General features: G+C 34.6%; 2 protein-coding genes across 2 annotated transcripts; both read left to right on the top strand.

The window, feature by feature from the left end:
• The first annotated feature begins 553 nt into the window (after nt 1-553).
• LOC113365723 lies at nt 554-1,419 on the top strand. The gene is made up of 2 exons (XM_026607252.1): nt 554-570; nt 675-1,419. Exons 1-2 carry the CDS (start codon nt 554-556, stop codon nt 1,417-1,419), a joined length of 762 nt encoding a protein of 253 aa, XP_026463037.1.
• A 17-nt stretch (nt 1,420-1,436) lies between these two features.
• LOC113365714 lies at nt 1,437-6,831 on the top strand. Its single transcript, XM_026607241.1, has 3 exons — nt 1,437-2,071; nt 2,231-2,643; nt 6,743-6,831. Exons 1-3 carry the CDS (start codon nt 1,437-1,439, stop codon nt 6,829-6,831), a joined length of 1,137 nt encoding a protein of 378 aa, XP_026463026.1.
• The last annotated feature ends 10,515 nt before the right edge of the window (nt 6,832-17,346 follow it).

Raw genomic sequence — 17,346 nt, 5'->3', positions numbered from 1 at the left:
GATCCCCATTAGTGGGGACATAGTGTCAAACAATGCTGGTGATGCAATCAATAAATCACACAATAATTTGAACACAACGCTATGTTCAGGTATATCAGATATAGCCCGAAACCCGCTGACCAGCTCATGCGACGGTATGGCTAGTAAAGTAGAACCAGTGGCTGAACTGTCACATATAATTCCGGAAAATGTCATTTTACAACGGAATGAGTCATTGAAGTGCCTTGAGAATCTGATAAATGAACTGCATATGATTGTCAAATCAAAGTCAAACATACATAAAGAGGTGAAAATAAAAACAGGCAACATAGCGGCCGTAATTAAAAGATTTATTGATTTAGACAACCAATTGTTAGAGGAAAAGGCCGAACCACGGATGATACGGAAGTTATGATAAATGAAGTGCAATGTTGTGAGACAGCCCCTATAGAAAAAAGTGTACGGCAGGACACAAGCAAAGCCACAAGAAACCGAAACTCACAACATATAAGCAATAATCAGGTTAATGAGAAAAATGGTTTGCCAAGACGTCAGACGATCATAGAAATATGTAATGAAGAAAAAATCGAGGTAAATGACTGGCATAAAGTTCAGCCGAGAAAACAGAAAAAAAAGGAAGCAAGGGTACATCTGTCAGAACAGGACTCTAACCATAAAATGATAAAAAATCATAGAATTTTTCCAAAACCAAATGCCTTATTAATCCGGCCGACCGAAAAAGTTAATTATTCCGAAATATTACGTCGCATCAAACATGATGTCCCTGATGACAAGGTAAATACGACAGTAGAGAAAATAAACAAAACCAGAAATGGAGACTTGTTGATAACTATTTCTAAGAAAAGTGAGGACAAAGGCCAAGGACTGCAACAGATTATCGCAGGTGTGTTAAAGGATGAGGCCGAAGTTATTTATAAGGGGCACCAAGAAACTATAGAAATAAGGGATATTGATGATGAAACCTCAAAAATTGATATCCAGATAGCACTACAAAAAGCAACCGGGGGAGCCTGCAACACACCAGCAGAAGAAATTAGGCTTCGTAAGGCATATAGAGGTACCCAGATTGCTACTGTAGCTCTTCCAGCGGCAGTTGTACACGATCTGCTCAAAGCAAGTAGCAAAATACGAATTGGATGGGTCAACTGTCAAATTAAAATCATCAAGAAACCAATTCGATGTTTTAAATGCTGGCTATTCGGACATTATGGATCACAGTGCAAGAGCGAAGTGAATCGGACCAATCTATGCTTTAGATGTGGACAAGAAGGTCACAAAATAGCCAACTGTATAAATGCAGCAAAATGTGCACTATGCGCTGAAAATGGAAACTCTGAAAATGTAGCACATCATGCCGGCACTCACAGATGTCCTCTATATAGGGAGGCCATAGAGAAAATAATGAACGCAAAAGCATGAAGATAATACAGCTAAACATGAATCATTGTGAGGCTGCACACGACTTGCTTATGCAGACGGTAAGAGATATGAAAATTGATGTTGCCCTCTTATCAGAACCTTACAAACATCTAACTGATTGGCCATGGGAAACGGACAGTACCACCAAAGCCGTTATTTGGTCCTGTGGCAAGTTTTGTTTCCAAAATGTTGTTAACAATAGCAACGCTGGATTTGTCGCAGCATCATTAGATGGCATACATTTATACAGCTGTTACGCTCCACCTAGTCTTTCTTTGCCAGATTTTGTCGATTTTTTAGATCGTCTTGTGGAGGATGCAAAACGACACCACCCCGTAGCGATAGCCGGTGACTTTAACGCATGGGCGGTAGACTGGGGAAGTAGGAAGACTAATGCAAGAGGTAAAGCACTTTTGGAGGCCTTCAATGCACTTGACGTGGTTTTACTTAATAGTGGTGATAAACCAACCTTTGAAAAGGGCAGTGCAAGCTCAATAATAGACCTTACTTTTGTTAGCAATAGCCTCGTCAGAGGAATTTGCAATTGGGAGGTATTAGATATCTACACTGCTAGTGACCACAATGCAATCATCTGGGAAATATCAACAGATAGAAACATTAGAAGACATGCGAAAATATCTAAAGCCATTGGGTGGAAAATAAAATCTTTTGATGAAAGCGCCATGAGAGTTGCCTTAAATTGCAAACCTATAATTTCAGAACACGCAGATGAGCATACTAGAGAGCTGATGGAGAGAATAACCGAAGCCTGTGATATCAGTATGACTCGTAAACATGGCATAAATCAAAGACAATCTGTGCACTGGTGGACTGAAGAAATCAGCTCTCTTCGTAAAGAGTGCCTAAAGAAAAGAAGGATCTCTCAGCGTGGATATAGTCTCAGTAATTCTGCACAACTGGTAGTGGAATATAAACAAGCACGTAGACAACTAAATAAAGCTATCAAAGATAGTAAAGTTAGGTGCTGGAAAGAACTTTTGGATGAAGTCGAGGAAAATCCATGGGGAAGACCTTATAAGACTGTAATGTCTCGCCTCAAAAGCCAGCCAATACCTTCACCAACTTGCCCACGACTATTGAATAAAATAGTAACTACTTTGTTTCCACGACAACCTAATTTGAACTACCAGGTAACACATGTAGAACAGAATAATATTCCACTTATAACATTGCAAGAACTGATGGAAGCTTGTCATCGCGTTGGTAATAGCAAGGCACCGGGATTAGATGGAATTCCTAATATTGCCTTGAAAACATCAATTATGACATCTCCGACAATGTTTCTTAATGCATATAATACATGCCTGAAAGAAGGGGTTTTTCCACGAAAATGGAAACAGCAAAGACTAGTGCTTATTCCCAAAGGAAAAAAACCACCAGATGAACCATCATCCTATCGTCCAATATGCATGCTGGATACAGCGGGTAAAATTTTTGAAAGAATAATTCACCAAAGAATAGATGCAGTAGTTGATCCAATCCTAGCAGACAATCAGTATGGTTTTCGCAAAGGGCGATCAACTATCGATGCTATAAACTTGGTAGTTAATACCGCCAAGGAGGCAATTGCTGGAACCAGATGGAAGGGGGGTTCCAAAAAGTACTGCCTTGTAGCTACATTGGATATAAAAAATGCTTTTAATTCTGCAAACTGGGATTGCATTATGAATGCACTCCGTGACAAGAACGTGCCAGCATACCTATGCAATATAGTCGCAAGCTACTTTACAGACAGAATTCTAATGTACCATTCACGCGATGGTACAGAAGAATATAATATAACAGGAGGTGTGCCGCAGGGCTCTGTTCTAGGCCCTTTGCTGTGGAATATTATGTATGATGGCCTTTTGAGACTAGAGTTTCCAGAATGTGTGAAACTAGTAGCATATGCAGACGATGTTGCCATAGTGGTTGTCTCCAAACAAATTGATGACATCGTAAGCCTATTCGATATTACATTCAGAAAAATTAATCGGTGGATGGGAACAATGAATCTCCAATTAGCACAACAAAAAAGTGAAGCTGTTCTTATCACTAGTAGGAAAAGAATTGAGACCATCAAGCTAAAGATAGGAAATCTTGAGATCACGTCAAAACCTCACATCTGTTACCTTGGCGTAATGCTTGATGCTCGTTTGAATTTCAATCAACAGGTGGAACACGTTAGTGCTAAGGCGTCAATAGTTAGGACGAAACTTGCTCGACTGATGCCTAATATTGGAGGTCCTAAACAAACCAGAAGGATATTACTATCGTCAGTTATTACTTCAGTGCTGACATATGGTATCTCCATATGGGGTGATGCTCTTAAATCTCAAAAATCGAGGAGAATGGCAGGGCCCTTATACCGTCTCAGTGCTATAAGAATTGCTTGCGCATTTCGCACAATATCGGCGGAAGCAGTGTGCGTCATTTCAGGAACTGTGCCTCTCTTAGTCTTAGCAGAGGAAAGACGGACAATTTACCATAGAAGACATCAACAACTGTGTCCTGAAAAGTTAAGATTAGAAGAACGGCAGAACAGCATTGACCGATGGCAGCGACTGTGGGATGTCGCTGTAAAGGGCAGATGGACGCATCGTCTCATTCCTAACATCAAAGTCTGGCTAAGTCGCAAGCACGGCGAAGTAAACTATTATACTACGCAAATGCTATCGGGGCATGGCTGTTTTCGAGCCTACCTACACCGATTCAAGCACGATAGCTCGCCGGATTGCCCATATTGTTTGGGCGAAATCGAAGATGCTGAGCACGTGTTCTTCGTGTGCCCGCGATTTGGTGCTCTACGGGATGTTGTGGAGGAGACATTGAGACGCACAATTACCCCAGGTAATGTTGTTGAAGTAATGCTGACAAGTGAAGCTGCTTGGAACGCCATAGACAGATTTGCGAGAGACGTTTTAATGGACCTGCGTTCTATAGAGAGAGAAAGGACGAATGGGACTTCGCCCATTTAAAAGATAAGTAAAATGTTTATAAATTATAACATTGTTTATAACAAGTTAAGAATTGTAACATTCTAGATCCTCCCCCACGAAGTAATGCCTAGCGGCGGTTTCCGTGGGGACCAGAGGCAGGGGCAAAGCGGAGGTTTTAGTCGGTATTATACCAGGGCGGTATCGAGTCCGACATACCCAGACAGAAGACTGGTCTGGGATGCATAAAAGCATTTCCTTCGCTATACAAAAAAAAAAAAAAAAAAACACACACATACTTTTTCCAAATTGTTCTCATTCGATTCAGAATGTCTTGAAACGTAGAGAAAACATAAAATTAGAGAATCGGATTTTTTGATGAAAACATAAACTTCTCCTTCGGGAAGTTAATTAATATTATTGCAATTTTCAAATGCATATACCTTTGCGAGAAACTAGTGATGTGATAGGGTTCATGATACTATCCAACTTGTACTCTGCGACATATATATTGAGACGAAAGAATTTGTTTATTGGAATTTAAAATAGTTTAAATATATAAATCTTAAATAATCTACCCATCTCCATATTGGGACTCCTCTACTTCTCCATGTTCAATTTCACATATCACTCCTGCAATATATATTAACATGAATGTTTTGTTGAATGATATTATATAAAGATATTAAATAATGTACCTTTCTCTATATTGGGGCTATCCTCTATTTGTTCGTTTTTCTCCTGTTCACTATCAACACAGGATGTGAACTCTGCCCTCGCTTCATACACTTTTATTTCACAGTATCAGGAAGGGGGGGGGGGCTTACACCCTTATGAACCTTCAATGGAGAAATAATTTGTTTTCTGGGCATTGAGAGCCCACGAACAAGGTATATGTCCACATTTATTCTCCTTATCGTAAATTACGACATCCTATGTAGGCTGCGTGTTTGTCGCGAACAATTTTATTGTTTGTCTTATGTCAATTTTTTTAATGGAAATCTTATCAAGGTAATACTTGCAATTAAAGTATTACCAGGTTGTAGGTGCACCATGTAGAGAACTCAAAATCCAAAACATATCAATAGAATACTAGTATTATAGAATGCAACATCAAGTTATACATCTTGAATTTAAAAAATATAAAGCGATTGTATTGAAAACATAAGCTGAAAGATATTTACATTCTAGTAAATATATTAAATTTAAATAATTGTTTTTTTTTTCAAATTTCTTATTTCTATTCGGTAGAGTGTTGCATGCCAATCCACTATATAAAAAGCATAACTCGTGTTTTAGTAAATCTAGAAAATTGTTAGAATGTGTCATTTTTTAATTATTTTTTAAATCGCTTGGATGATATTGAGCTGTTTAGTTACGTGTGCTACTATGTTACATATAATTTTATTTGCTCATGAGTTTCTTGTTAACCGAAAATAAATCTAAAAAAAAAACAAACGCGTTAGTAAATCAGTATGTAATGTATTGTAAATTTGTCGGTAGTTTTCTTGAATTGTGATTTTTTTCGAAATCAATGTTGTGATAAGAAAACTAAACTAGTGGGGTGGGTGGCATCGTGCCTTAAGGCAAATTGCTGAAACTTCCCGTACCGTAACGAAATGTTCGAGGAATACTGAATGTTTTCAAATAGATTATTATAAATATTGTAACATTGTCTAATGTTTATAAGAATTATATAAACTGAATTGCAGAGTTGAAATTATTTGTTTGAAGTATATTAGAACTATAATCAGAATTAATAATAAAATCTGAATTATTTTCGATATACAAAAAAAAAAAAAAAAAAATGGACGAAAATTTTTGTTTCCAAAATCAATTATTCTGTTAAGACAAGCAGAAAGTTCTTTGGATTAATTAAATCGGACGCTTAGTTCTCTCAAAAACTGCCATTTTTTGTACATTTAGCTCCGTATCTTCGAAATGGTTGGGCCTGCCTTTGCGAAAAACTAATAACCACTTCTCCCAATCATTACTAATTGAATGTTTTTTAGATCATTCAAATCGGATGCTCCGTTGTCTCAAAAACTCGATTTTCATATTCTGCACTCTTTGCTCTTTATCTCCGTATTTGCTGGACCTGCCTTTGCCAAAAACTAATCAGCACATTTCCTTATCAATAGGAATCAAATGTTTTTTGAACCATTCAAATCGGCTGATTCGTACGCCCGAAAACGTGGGCGAAAAATTGTATCCATACATACATACACACACACACACATCCATTTTTTCTGAAGTATGCCAAAATGTTCAGAAACCTTCAAAACGTCGAGAAATGTAAAAAATTTCAATTCCGATTTTCGGCCCATTACAATAACTTTATAAAAAGTAAGAAAAGAAAATAAAATTAATAATAAAGAAAATAATAGGGAATGTTCAGATGATAGATTTTGGTAAAAGGAGTATTATAAATGGAATGAAAACTTATCACGTACATGAAACAAGAGATAATGAATGAATTGAAGTAAAAGCACTGTTATTGAAATTCAACAATAACTAACGATAATATAATAACGAAATTGCGAATCTATTGGAACCAGAACAATTAAGTATTTTTGGAAGTAAAACAAGATAGTCAACAATATGATTAATATTTACTATAATTACTCATTTATCTCAATATGACAGACGATATGAATATTTGAAGAGAGCCTACGTAAAATAACATGAGCATATAACATGCCATGGAAGGAATTAACTTTGATTGAGACAAATGCATAACACGAGGATTAAGTGTATAATACACGGTACTTCATATACAATTTTGATTTTGATAGTGCCACTAATTATGATTTATTTACATTACAATTTTCTTGGTCTATTTGTTGAAAAATCATACATGACAATGAAAAAGGAAATTTGATTTATATTTGTGAACGGATGATGGTAGATAAGATAGAAATTTTTGGACTATTTTCATCCCCCGGTTATGTTCACTGGACTATCATTCTGAATCAGTCCAAATAATGGCATGACGTGCCTCTTCCGCAGACGCTGAGCCGTGCTTTTAGCATTCGGCGTAAGTGCCATAGAAACGGGAAAACTTAGTCCCGAGATGTTCGTAGCCAAGCTGGAGAGCTGGTGCCAACTGTTCTTCAAAGGTTGGTACATCAGTATTCATGTAATACAACGTTTCCATTTCATCAGAATCATATTGATCAGGAAATCGCACTACTAGTACGATCGATCCATCACCAGTGGTGATGTCGCACTGAATATTGAACCCTTTTTTAGAGTCCATTGATGCAATGATCTGATTGAAAACTTCACGCTCCCTTAGACTAGGAATGGTCCCATTCCAAAATTCTAAAGTCTGAGCGGATACTGATACTGCGTCGACACGAACTGTTGGTGGCAGATGTGCGTTGGGGGCGGCGGCCGGTGGTTGATAGTCCACGGCTCCTCGGACCCAGTCAATACTCGGTATTTCATCAATTTCTTGTGCCAGTGCTGCGACGATGTTGTCTGCTGCCGTTGGTTGTGCAAGCTGTCTGAGTAGACGATGAATGTCACTCGGAGCAAAAGACAACGCGCCTGAGGCCAAATTTGGCTCAGTTCCAATTAAAACAGGAACGACAGGCTGTCCATTTGCGTCAAAGTTGCCAATAGCTTCCACATAGATAACAAGTGGATATGGTAGTTGCTTAGATATCGAGGTTAGAACACGCAGTTGAATTTCGGTTAACTTCTCTAATGATGGTAGAGCAAATGCCGGTTTTTGTTGGCATCTCATCTGAGCATAGACTACCTTAGCTTCGATTATGAACATAAAACACTTCAAAAATATTCTGTAGTTTGCGTCAGTTGCTAAAGTTGCGAACGGTTGGATTCCAATAGATTTCATTCTTGACCAAAGGTCATGCACATACTGAGGTAGTGCTCTGAACGAAATAGGAATCCTTGAAGGCACAATTGCTGACTGTAGTTTTATGGCAGAAAAATTGGTCGGGTCACTTTCAATCGCTTCAGTAATGTGGCGGTGAGCTCAGCCTTGAACTGGTGGTTCTTCTTAGCTCTAAAATGCGCTTGTTTTCGTTGCGCTGCACCATTACCTTGCTTTTTACCCTTTCCTGCAGTAAGATTAACTTCCACGTTAGCTTCAGTTACGTCTGATGCTTCCATTTCGAAGTCCGTACAACTAGTCCGGTTCTGCAAAACAGAAAAATCGATAATGATCATTGTGATGGCAATGATTCGATGGCTTTATTGTGCCAAACTATTTGAAAAATGCAAATAGAAGTTAGTTCCAATCCAGTCAAGGACATTTATGTTTTTATGATTGTGAACTACTCGAAGTAGTTTTCGACCAAATAGAAGAAACCGCCCTGGATTCACATTATTAACCAAATACCAAATGTGAGGCTGATGCAAAGTAAGAATACTTCATACTTCATACTTCAACATTTTTTTTTATTTAATTTTGGATCTATTTGGCTACTAGATTATTTTTCTTCGAACATCAATACCGAATGTTAAATAAAATGATATCTATAATTCAGTCACAGAAGGAATTTTGACACATTTAATAATTTTGAGATATTTAGAAAAGGTGCCATCACAATAAATAGTATTAGCTTGAAGATTTTTCATCGCCATGCATAATTAATCAGAAACACAGTTTTAATTTGTACGGATTTCTTAATCATGGATCAAATGGTATAACTGACTTTAGTTTAGTCGAAGAAGGAAGTGACATCACAATAAATAATATTCGCTCAAAGATTCAAATCAAGAGGATTGTTTTTTTAATTTGTACGCAAATCGTAACCATGTATAAAATGCTATAATCTATTGGCAAACGAAGATATTTCAACACTTATATAAATTATTTCAGATCGTGAAGGTTGATTTGTCCAATTCAATTGTGATTGTAAAATCTTGGGACCTTCGACTGACTTAACTGATCTCTGGTAAAAGTTCTTCCCAATCTTTACCAAATCACTTATGTATATGTATCTACTAAGTTTGTTAAATTGACATAAAAAGGAAATTGAAACATGTTATGCAGCCTGGATATTATATAAAGAAAAAGTAATATAGAGTAAAATCGATTCGCACTCGAAATCGATATTAAAAATTTGTATTGATATTTGCAAATATTAAGAAATTCTTGAAGAGAATAATCATTGTTTAATGCAATAACTATATTGAACTAATTTTAAATATTCAACGATCAACACATGTAACTTGTAGGATAAACTCGTAAGATATAATAAAATTTTCTTTGTTTTTCACTAAACTTACAATTGGAAAACTACAAACGCTTGAATACATTTCTACAATACATTCAATGTGATAACTTTAAAATGAATATAAAATTATATGAATCATTAATAATATAATTATAATTACTAATAGCACATACTATCGCTATAATAAATGTAAAACATGTTTCTTATAATTTTACTTTCATTTTTGTATCTTAATTGCCACTATATTAAAGCTATACATATTTAACGTGGCATAAGATTTATTTTTGAACATACAAGAGACTGCGCATTTTGTAATCGATTTTATTTCTGTACTAAAACGAAAATACTCCATTTATATTTTTTAGTTCCATATACGTTTTAATCTTTGTAATGCTCAAATTTTCGATACATATTTTATATAAGTATGCTTTTTCATGCCGTTGCTTGTACCATGTAAACTCAAGTTGAATATTTATTTTATACTAGCTGACCCGGCAAACGTTGTTTTGCTAAATAAGGTATATTCTAAACCATTTCTAGAGAATCAAAAATATTAATACCTTAAGTGCATAAGGATGTGTTGTTTGAATGCTATATATAATGAGGTATTATAAAAAAAATAAACCCCATTAGTTTGTCTATATTTTGTCAATACAATCAAACTGGAAGTTTTATACACTTTCTATAGAAAACATCGTATAATCCATTCCGAGTCTTTTTGGTCTTTCGGCTTATTAATTACCTTTCAAGTTTTTCAGATTTTTTTGGATTCTGGATTTTGTGTATAATTGTAAATAGTACTACTGAACTTAAACAAAGTTTTAAAATTTTTGCGAGGAGAGATAAAAAATGAATTAAGTATTTCTTTTTTGACCTGCTTTTTGAAAAGTTTCAAGTTACATTCGATGAATTAAAGTAAATTTAATAAAAAGTATATATGTAGAGCAGCGTGAGACACAAAGGTCCAATTTGACTTTGAGCAAATATAAACTATATTGTGAAAACCATAACAATTATATCACAACAAATAACACATATCAAACGAACAATTAGCTGACTATGATCAGTAAACTGACTTCTACTTCATCATTGTAGAAATGTGCTTTTTTGAGGTTTTTCAAAAATTTGTTACCTAGACCTTTTTATCCTATATGCGGGGTAACTTGTAACGGGCAGGTGGCAAAAGGTTTAAAGCCTTATTATAATTTTAAAGGTATTTTACAAAATAATTACATTTTTAACTAATGCTAAAACTACCAACGGAAGAAAATACTTTTATTATGGATTTTCAAAGATTACCGTTTATCTTCCCCGATTCAAAGATTATCGTTTTCAAATCAAGGTTGTAGCTGGCTATACATCTTTTTCTCCTAGATTCAAATATTGTTATTAAACAATGCTTAACTTTACTGATTTTTGACACATCGGTGGTGGACCTTTTTAACCCCGGACTTTCATATACTACTATCTATTCTTCGATAAATTCTGCCAAATTATAACTGGGAAAATGTTATTCGACAAAATGTCTATTTGATCGATACCAAATTTATGTTCCGAATTTAAATAACATAAATAAAAAATAATATAACCTAGAAAATGTTTTATAAATTCCAATGAGTAAATAATGATACAGATGAGATCTTTCAGAGCTTCGTGTTTGAGAAAAATATACCAAAAGTGCATTTTCATATTAACATTTCAAATAAGTTGATATTTTGAGTTTCTAGTAACACTTGCGGCCCGTTTACTAACGTTTTTGTATGTAAATAAAACTACAAACAAAACTACTTGCTACAATTTAATCATAATTAAATAATATTCACGTAAAACATGCTATTAAACGTAATTGAACATCATCTGTCAAAAACGTTTGACATTTCAAGTATTGGCCACCGTCCATTGTTTTATTTATATTACGATTCAACAAAAATTTTTAAATTAAAAATGTAAAGTTTCTACGCGGATTTGAAATAATTTCTCACCTTTTGGACTTTCTCTGGATTGGCACGAATTTTTCAAGACTAAGACTGGCCAAATCGATTCAGCCGTTTTCGAGTTTTATTCGGACATTCGAAAGAGAGCTCCATTTTTATATATAAGATATACGATTTTTAAATTTTGGAAAAGGGAATGTCTTCCACACTTTTTTTTTAATTTCATGCCAACTCTTGGATAAAAAATTTTCTTTCATTTCACTATTGAATTCTTGGATAAAAAATCGGAGTCTGTCATGCGCTCTAAGTCGCACTATTATATCTTGTATCTTGAACCCTCATGGATTTAAGGATCTAAAAAAATGGAAGGCGACAGAGTTTTTAGATTTTTCATGCTATATGCAATCCTAAAAACTTATCTGCCCAGAAAAACTCAAAAACTCATGCTGCTATGAGAATTGTATGTTCAGAAACTCTAATAAAAAATTATGGGATCAGGCATTGATGTTGATCAAATAATCTTGTTTGCGATTGGTGAAACTATATGGAGAATGCATGCTTGTATTTGAGAGTTATTTGGGACAGTTACTAAAATTGATTGATTGAGGACCTGCAAAGCCTTTGCAATAAGTATCATGCAGACTACTCGAACAATTTCATGATAAATCAAATGTAGATCCAAATGATATTGAAATACATAAAAAAAATCCAAGATTGATTTTGTTAAAATAAATGGATATAAAATATATTCGTCAATTAATAAGAATTGTCATATATTGCTCCCGAATAAAAAGATAATGTGTGTAGAAGAAATAATTGAACAGGAATCACATTTACTTTTTCGACGGTTTCTCTTACCTTTTCAACCCACACTTGAAAACAAAGTTGTAAGGTCTTTGCTCATACATTTTTTTAGCATTGGTGTAATCAATTGCTTTTTGTTTGTTCCGCCGGTCAGAGTTAGCTGAATCGACTCTAAATAAGAACTTATTAAATACATTGCATATTAACTATAGAAACATTAACTATAGAAATATTTGTGTTTACCAAATCCCTGAAGTTATCCATATTTTTCAGCTTTTCTTATAAATCGCCTAATTCTTCATTCGTCTTAATAGGAAACATAAAGATAGTTTTTTTTTTCACGGATTGAATCTGTGAAGCTGCTGCCTCGTAGAGATAGAGCCCAGAGTGTTATCGTCTGAGCTCTCAATACACGATTGATTTTGAGTTCTTTTTACATACTTTTTCACGTTTTTATAATCGGTGGTGCTTCTCATAAACTTAGCCACCCATTCGGAGTAATCACTAAACGAAGGAGGCTCGCACGCCTTCAGCATCTTATTTAGTTTATAGCCTGCTACATTTTCTGATCATAATTACATAGTCTTCTCCTCATTTACAACCCATGATGAGGGCACGAGTTCGCATGAACCCTCTTTTTTTAAAAATCACTATATCCCATGAACACTATCAAATATAATGGTACCAATTTTGAAATTTATTTATTACTATATATTAGTTATAGTTATTATTATAACTAATTATTTCAAATATTTAAATTAAAATAAAATAAAAATTAAATTAAATTAAAATAAAATTATTTAAATTAAATAATTGAAATTCATTTTTAAGAGAACTTACCTTTATATTCACTTATTTAAAATTTAACTACGTAAACTTATCTTTAAACAAATACCTGCAACTGTTGCGACGATCAAAACTTGAAAGAAATACGAAATGCAATTGCGATCCTTGCAACTACAGAAAATTAAATTTTGGCACGATTATGTATTAGTGTGGGCACTGATTTTCATTTTTAACTTCCCGTAGGGCAAGTTATAGCAATCGCAAAAAAATCGAAAATGAAAATTTTTATTTATCTTCACGTTTCAAAGGTTTCTGAACATTTTGGCATACCTCAGAAAAAAATGGATGTATGTGTGTGTGTATGTGCAAAAAACATTCGATTCGTATTGATAAGGAGACGTGCTGATTAGTTTTTGGCGAAAGCAGGTCTAGCCGTTCCGAAGATACGGGGGAAAAAGTGCCAAAAACGGTAACTCAGTTTTTAAGAGAACGGAGCGTCCAATTTGAATAATTCAAAAAACATTTTATTTGTATTAACTAAATGAAGAACTGTTCAAATTTTTGGTAAGACAGGTCCGACGACTTTGGAGATATGGATGAAAAAGTAAAAAAATGAGCCATTTGGCGGTCAAAAATGAACATTAGACATATGCACATCAAATTAGGGGGCGTCCATTAATCACGTGAGGTTTTTAGGGGAGGGGGGTTAGACAAAAAATCACAAAATATCACATTGGGGAGGGGGGGTATGGTAAGATATCACGTGTATTTATTTTTCAACTGATTTTTTTAAAAACATTCAAACATTTTCAAAAAAAGAATCAAAAAATTTTGTTTTTTCACGTAACTAAAAATACACGTGATGTTTGGTGGGGGAGGGGGGTAATTTTGAATATCACCACGTATCACTAAGGGGTAGGGCGGGTCTAAAAATCCTTAAAAACTAGCTCACGTGATTAATGGACGCCCCCTTATCAGATATTTCATAGAGATTTTAACAATAAGTATAAATTTTGTTTACATTCCTATGGGTTCCGTACCAATGTTTACGCGTTAGACGGCGTCGCGGCGCTTACGCGCTTTCATATTTCTTCTTTAAAAAAGTTCAGAATTTCCAAAATATTTCAAAACTAGCTGTAAGTGGAATTCTGTCTTAAGGCAATTAGGGCATCGTGTCTTAAGGCAAATTGCTGGAACTTCCCGTACCAAAAATTATTATTTTTTTAAAAACGTTTAACATTTTTGAAAAAATTTTACTTCAAAAAAATTAGATTTTTTAGAAACTATAAATTTGACAAAAAATTACTTTTTTTGGAAAAAAAAAATTTTTTTATTTGAAAAAAAAATTTTTTTTTTTGAGAAAAAATTTTTTTTTGAAAACAAAAAATTTTTTTGAAAACAAAATGTTTTCTTCATTTTGACATATTTTGGAAATTCTGAACTTTTTTTCAAAGCAATCGCACTGCTTGAACTGCATAGAGACGAAATGTCAAAGTTTGCAAGTACCGCGCCGCCGTCTAACGCATAAGCATTGGTACGGAACCCATAGAAATGTAATAAAAAATTATTCTTATTGTTAAAATCTCTATAAAATATCTGATAATTTGATGTGCATATGTCTAATGATCATTTTTAACCGCCAAATGGCATTTTTTTTTATTTTTTTCATTAGATCTCCGAAACCGCTAAACCTACCTTCATGAAAATTTGATCAATTCTACATCTTGTCAATACAAGTAAAATGTTTTTTGAATTATTCAAATCGGACTCTCCGTTCTCTTAAAAACAGAGGTACCGTTTTTGGCACTTTTTGCCCCGTATCTTGGGAACGGCTAGACCTGCTTTCGCCAAAAACTAATCAGCACGTCTCCTTGTCAATACGAATCGAATGTTTTTTGAATAATTCAATTCGGTTGATCCGTGTTCCCGAAATCGTCGACGAAAATTTGTATCCGCACATACATACACACACGTACATACATACATACATACATACATACATACATACATACATACACACACACACACACACACGCACACACATACATCCATTTTTTCTAAGGTATGCCAAAATGTTCAAAAACCTCTGAAACGTAAAGATATATAAAAATTTTCATTTTCGATTTTTTTGCGATTACTATAACTTACCCTACGGGAAGTTAATAAATGATTTAATATGGTTCGAAATTCTATTAAGTTTTAAATCATTGATGAACTTTTATTGACTATTATTATTGATTATTTTTAATTACTCGAATTTTGAATTGCGGTACGGGAAGTTCCAGCAATTTGCCTTGAGGCACGATGCCCTAATTGCCTTAAGACAGAATTCCACTTACAGCTAGTCTTCAAAACCAAATGCGTAAAAAATGTTCCGCAATATGCATTTATTAGAATATATAGAATGATATATTCATAAATAATAATATCAATAACTATGATTTATATCTATGTTGATATAAATAAGATTGATAATGACATAAATAGGAGTATTTTTAGTAAATGTAAATAGATCGAACCAAATTCTTTAACGTGTATATAACTGGCAGACTCACAACTGGCATGCCCAGGTATTTGACAGTTTCGTGGGCGTGGCTTATCGGCGTAGGCGTGGCCAACATTTAAAACCTAATTTTTTATGAAAATGATTAAAATATAATAATTTATTCAATTAAATTTCATTTATTTTGCATTATCTTTGTTTGACATAAAAATCTTTAACCTACAATCAAGTATTTTTACATATGTCATAGTACATTGATACCAACCGACATGATCTGCCGTATCAAAATATGTTCGAAGATATGTTGAAATAGTGCAAATCATCGCAAATATTTATCAATTATTGTATTAAAAAGTGGTAAAAAGTGAATATTCTTTAATTATTGTATTGAAAAATTGAAAAAAGTGATTAGAGGTTCTCCAAAAAGTGATAAGATCGTTCTTCCAAACGATCGACATAGTGAAAGTTGTGTTTTTTTTCATAAATTAGTCGCGGGCCTGCCAGTGTTTATTTGGCACAGTTTTTACATTTATCTTATTAATAACTGAATTAGTGATGAATATTAATAAATAACTATGAATATAAAGTAATAATGTTGTGTTTTATATTAGTTCGACAACGTTTTCAGCCTACTTTTTGCAATTGTTAACAATCGTTCTTGAGGTTATGTTAGTCGCGGGTCTGCCAGGTTTTATTTGGCCCATTTTTGTGCCAAATGTGCAAATAATGAAATCAGTTAGTTGCAAGTCAAACATCCAAGCTATGTATCATATATATTAATTAATATTGATTCTAAAATTGTAAGTTGAAGAGTGTCAAATGATATAAGACTTGATTTGTTTTTTTCCCAGATTTTTCTGAGAATATAGGGAAAGGCTTGAAAATCCACAACAATGCTTGCAGCATATATAGTGCGCTTGAAATTATACATGATATATTAATTATTATAGAATAGAATGCTAAACAAAGTCATTTTTAACTTCCCGTAGGGCAAGTTATAGTAATCGCAAAAAAATCGAAAATGAAAATTTTTATATATCTTTACGTTTCAGAGGTTTCTGAACATTTTGGCATACCTTAGAAAAAATGGATGTATGTGTGTGTGTGTGTGTGTGTATGTTTTTTTTTTTTTTTTTTTTTAAAGACACCGTGTAGATGATGGACGGTAGTGTGGGATTTCCACCCACTAAAAAACCTCCTCTCCTCATTTCCCCGCATATGATCACGGGGAAGACTGGGTCGGAACCGCGTTAGCATTTCTTCAACCCAGTCCGTGTTGCGTCACGTGACGTTAGCTCCTAAGTTTATTGGTCCCTCTCGGCGATTTTTGCTGTCAAGAGGCGCCGTGCATAAGCTGCTACCTCGGCCCAGTTTTCCTTGCTTTGCAGCATAGTATTTATAATGTTCTGGGGATTAAGGGCCCTTCCCAGGGACAATTCGGTGTCAGCCCTGAAGCTCTTCCAGCGCGTGCACTTAAAAAAGGTGTGCTCAGCATCGTCGGCTTCTTCCGGACAGTATTTGCACGTCGGTGATGTGTGCAAACCGAACCTGAAGAGATATGCATTGAACTAGCCATGACCCGTCATCATCTGAGTTAGAAAGAAGTCTGTTTTGCCATGTTTCCTGGCGAGCCAGGCCTCGATATTAGGGATCAGACGTGCTGTCCATCTACCACGATCAGACGCCTGCCACCTTACTTTCCATTCCTTGAGGGTGTCTTTTCTCACAATTGCCCTCGCTTCGCTGGCATTGAG

The sequence above is a fragment of the Ctenocephalides felis genome, unplaced genomic scaffold (genome assembly GCF_003426905.1).
Source record: "Ctenocephalides felis isolate EL2017-DRISC unplaced genomic scaffold, ASM342690v1 CF-g0.4_SCAFFOLD_00513, whole genome shotgun sequence".
NCBI classification, from domain to species: Eukaryota; Metazoa; Arthropoda; class Insecta; order Siphonaptera; family Pulicidae; genus Ctenocephalides; species Ctenocephalides felis.
The sequence above is the reverse complement of the archived record's forward strand: the minus strand, read 5'-3'. Positions and strand labels throughout refer to the sequence as shown.

Coding starts and splice junctions, on each gene's coding strand:
- LOC113365714 (XM_026607241.1), top strand. CDS start 1,437: ATGAATCATTGTGAGGCTGCACACGACTTGCTTATGCAGACGGTAAGA. Junction 2,072..2,230: donor AAAATATCTAAAGCCATTGG/GTGGAAAATAAA, acceptor CATAAATCAAAG/ACAATCTGTGCACTGGTGGA. Junction 2,644..6,742: donor GGAAGCTTGTCATCGCGTTG/GTAATAGCAAGG, acceptor AGAAAATAATAG/GGAATGTTCAGATGATAGAT.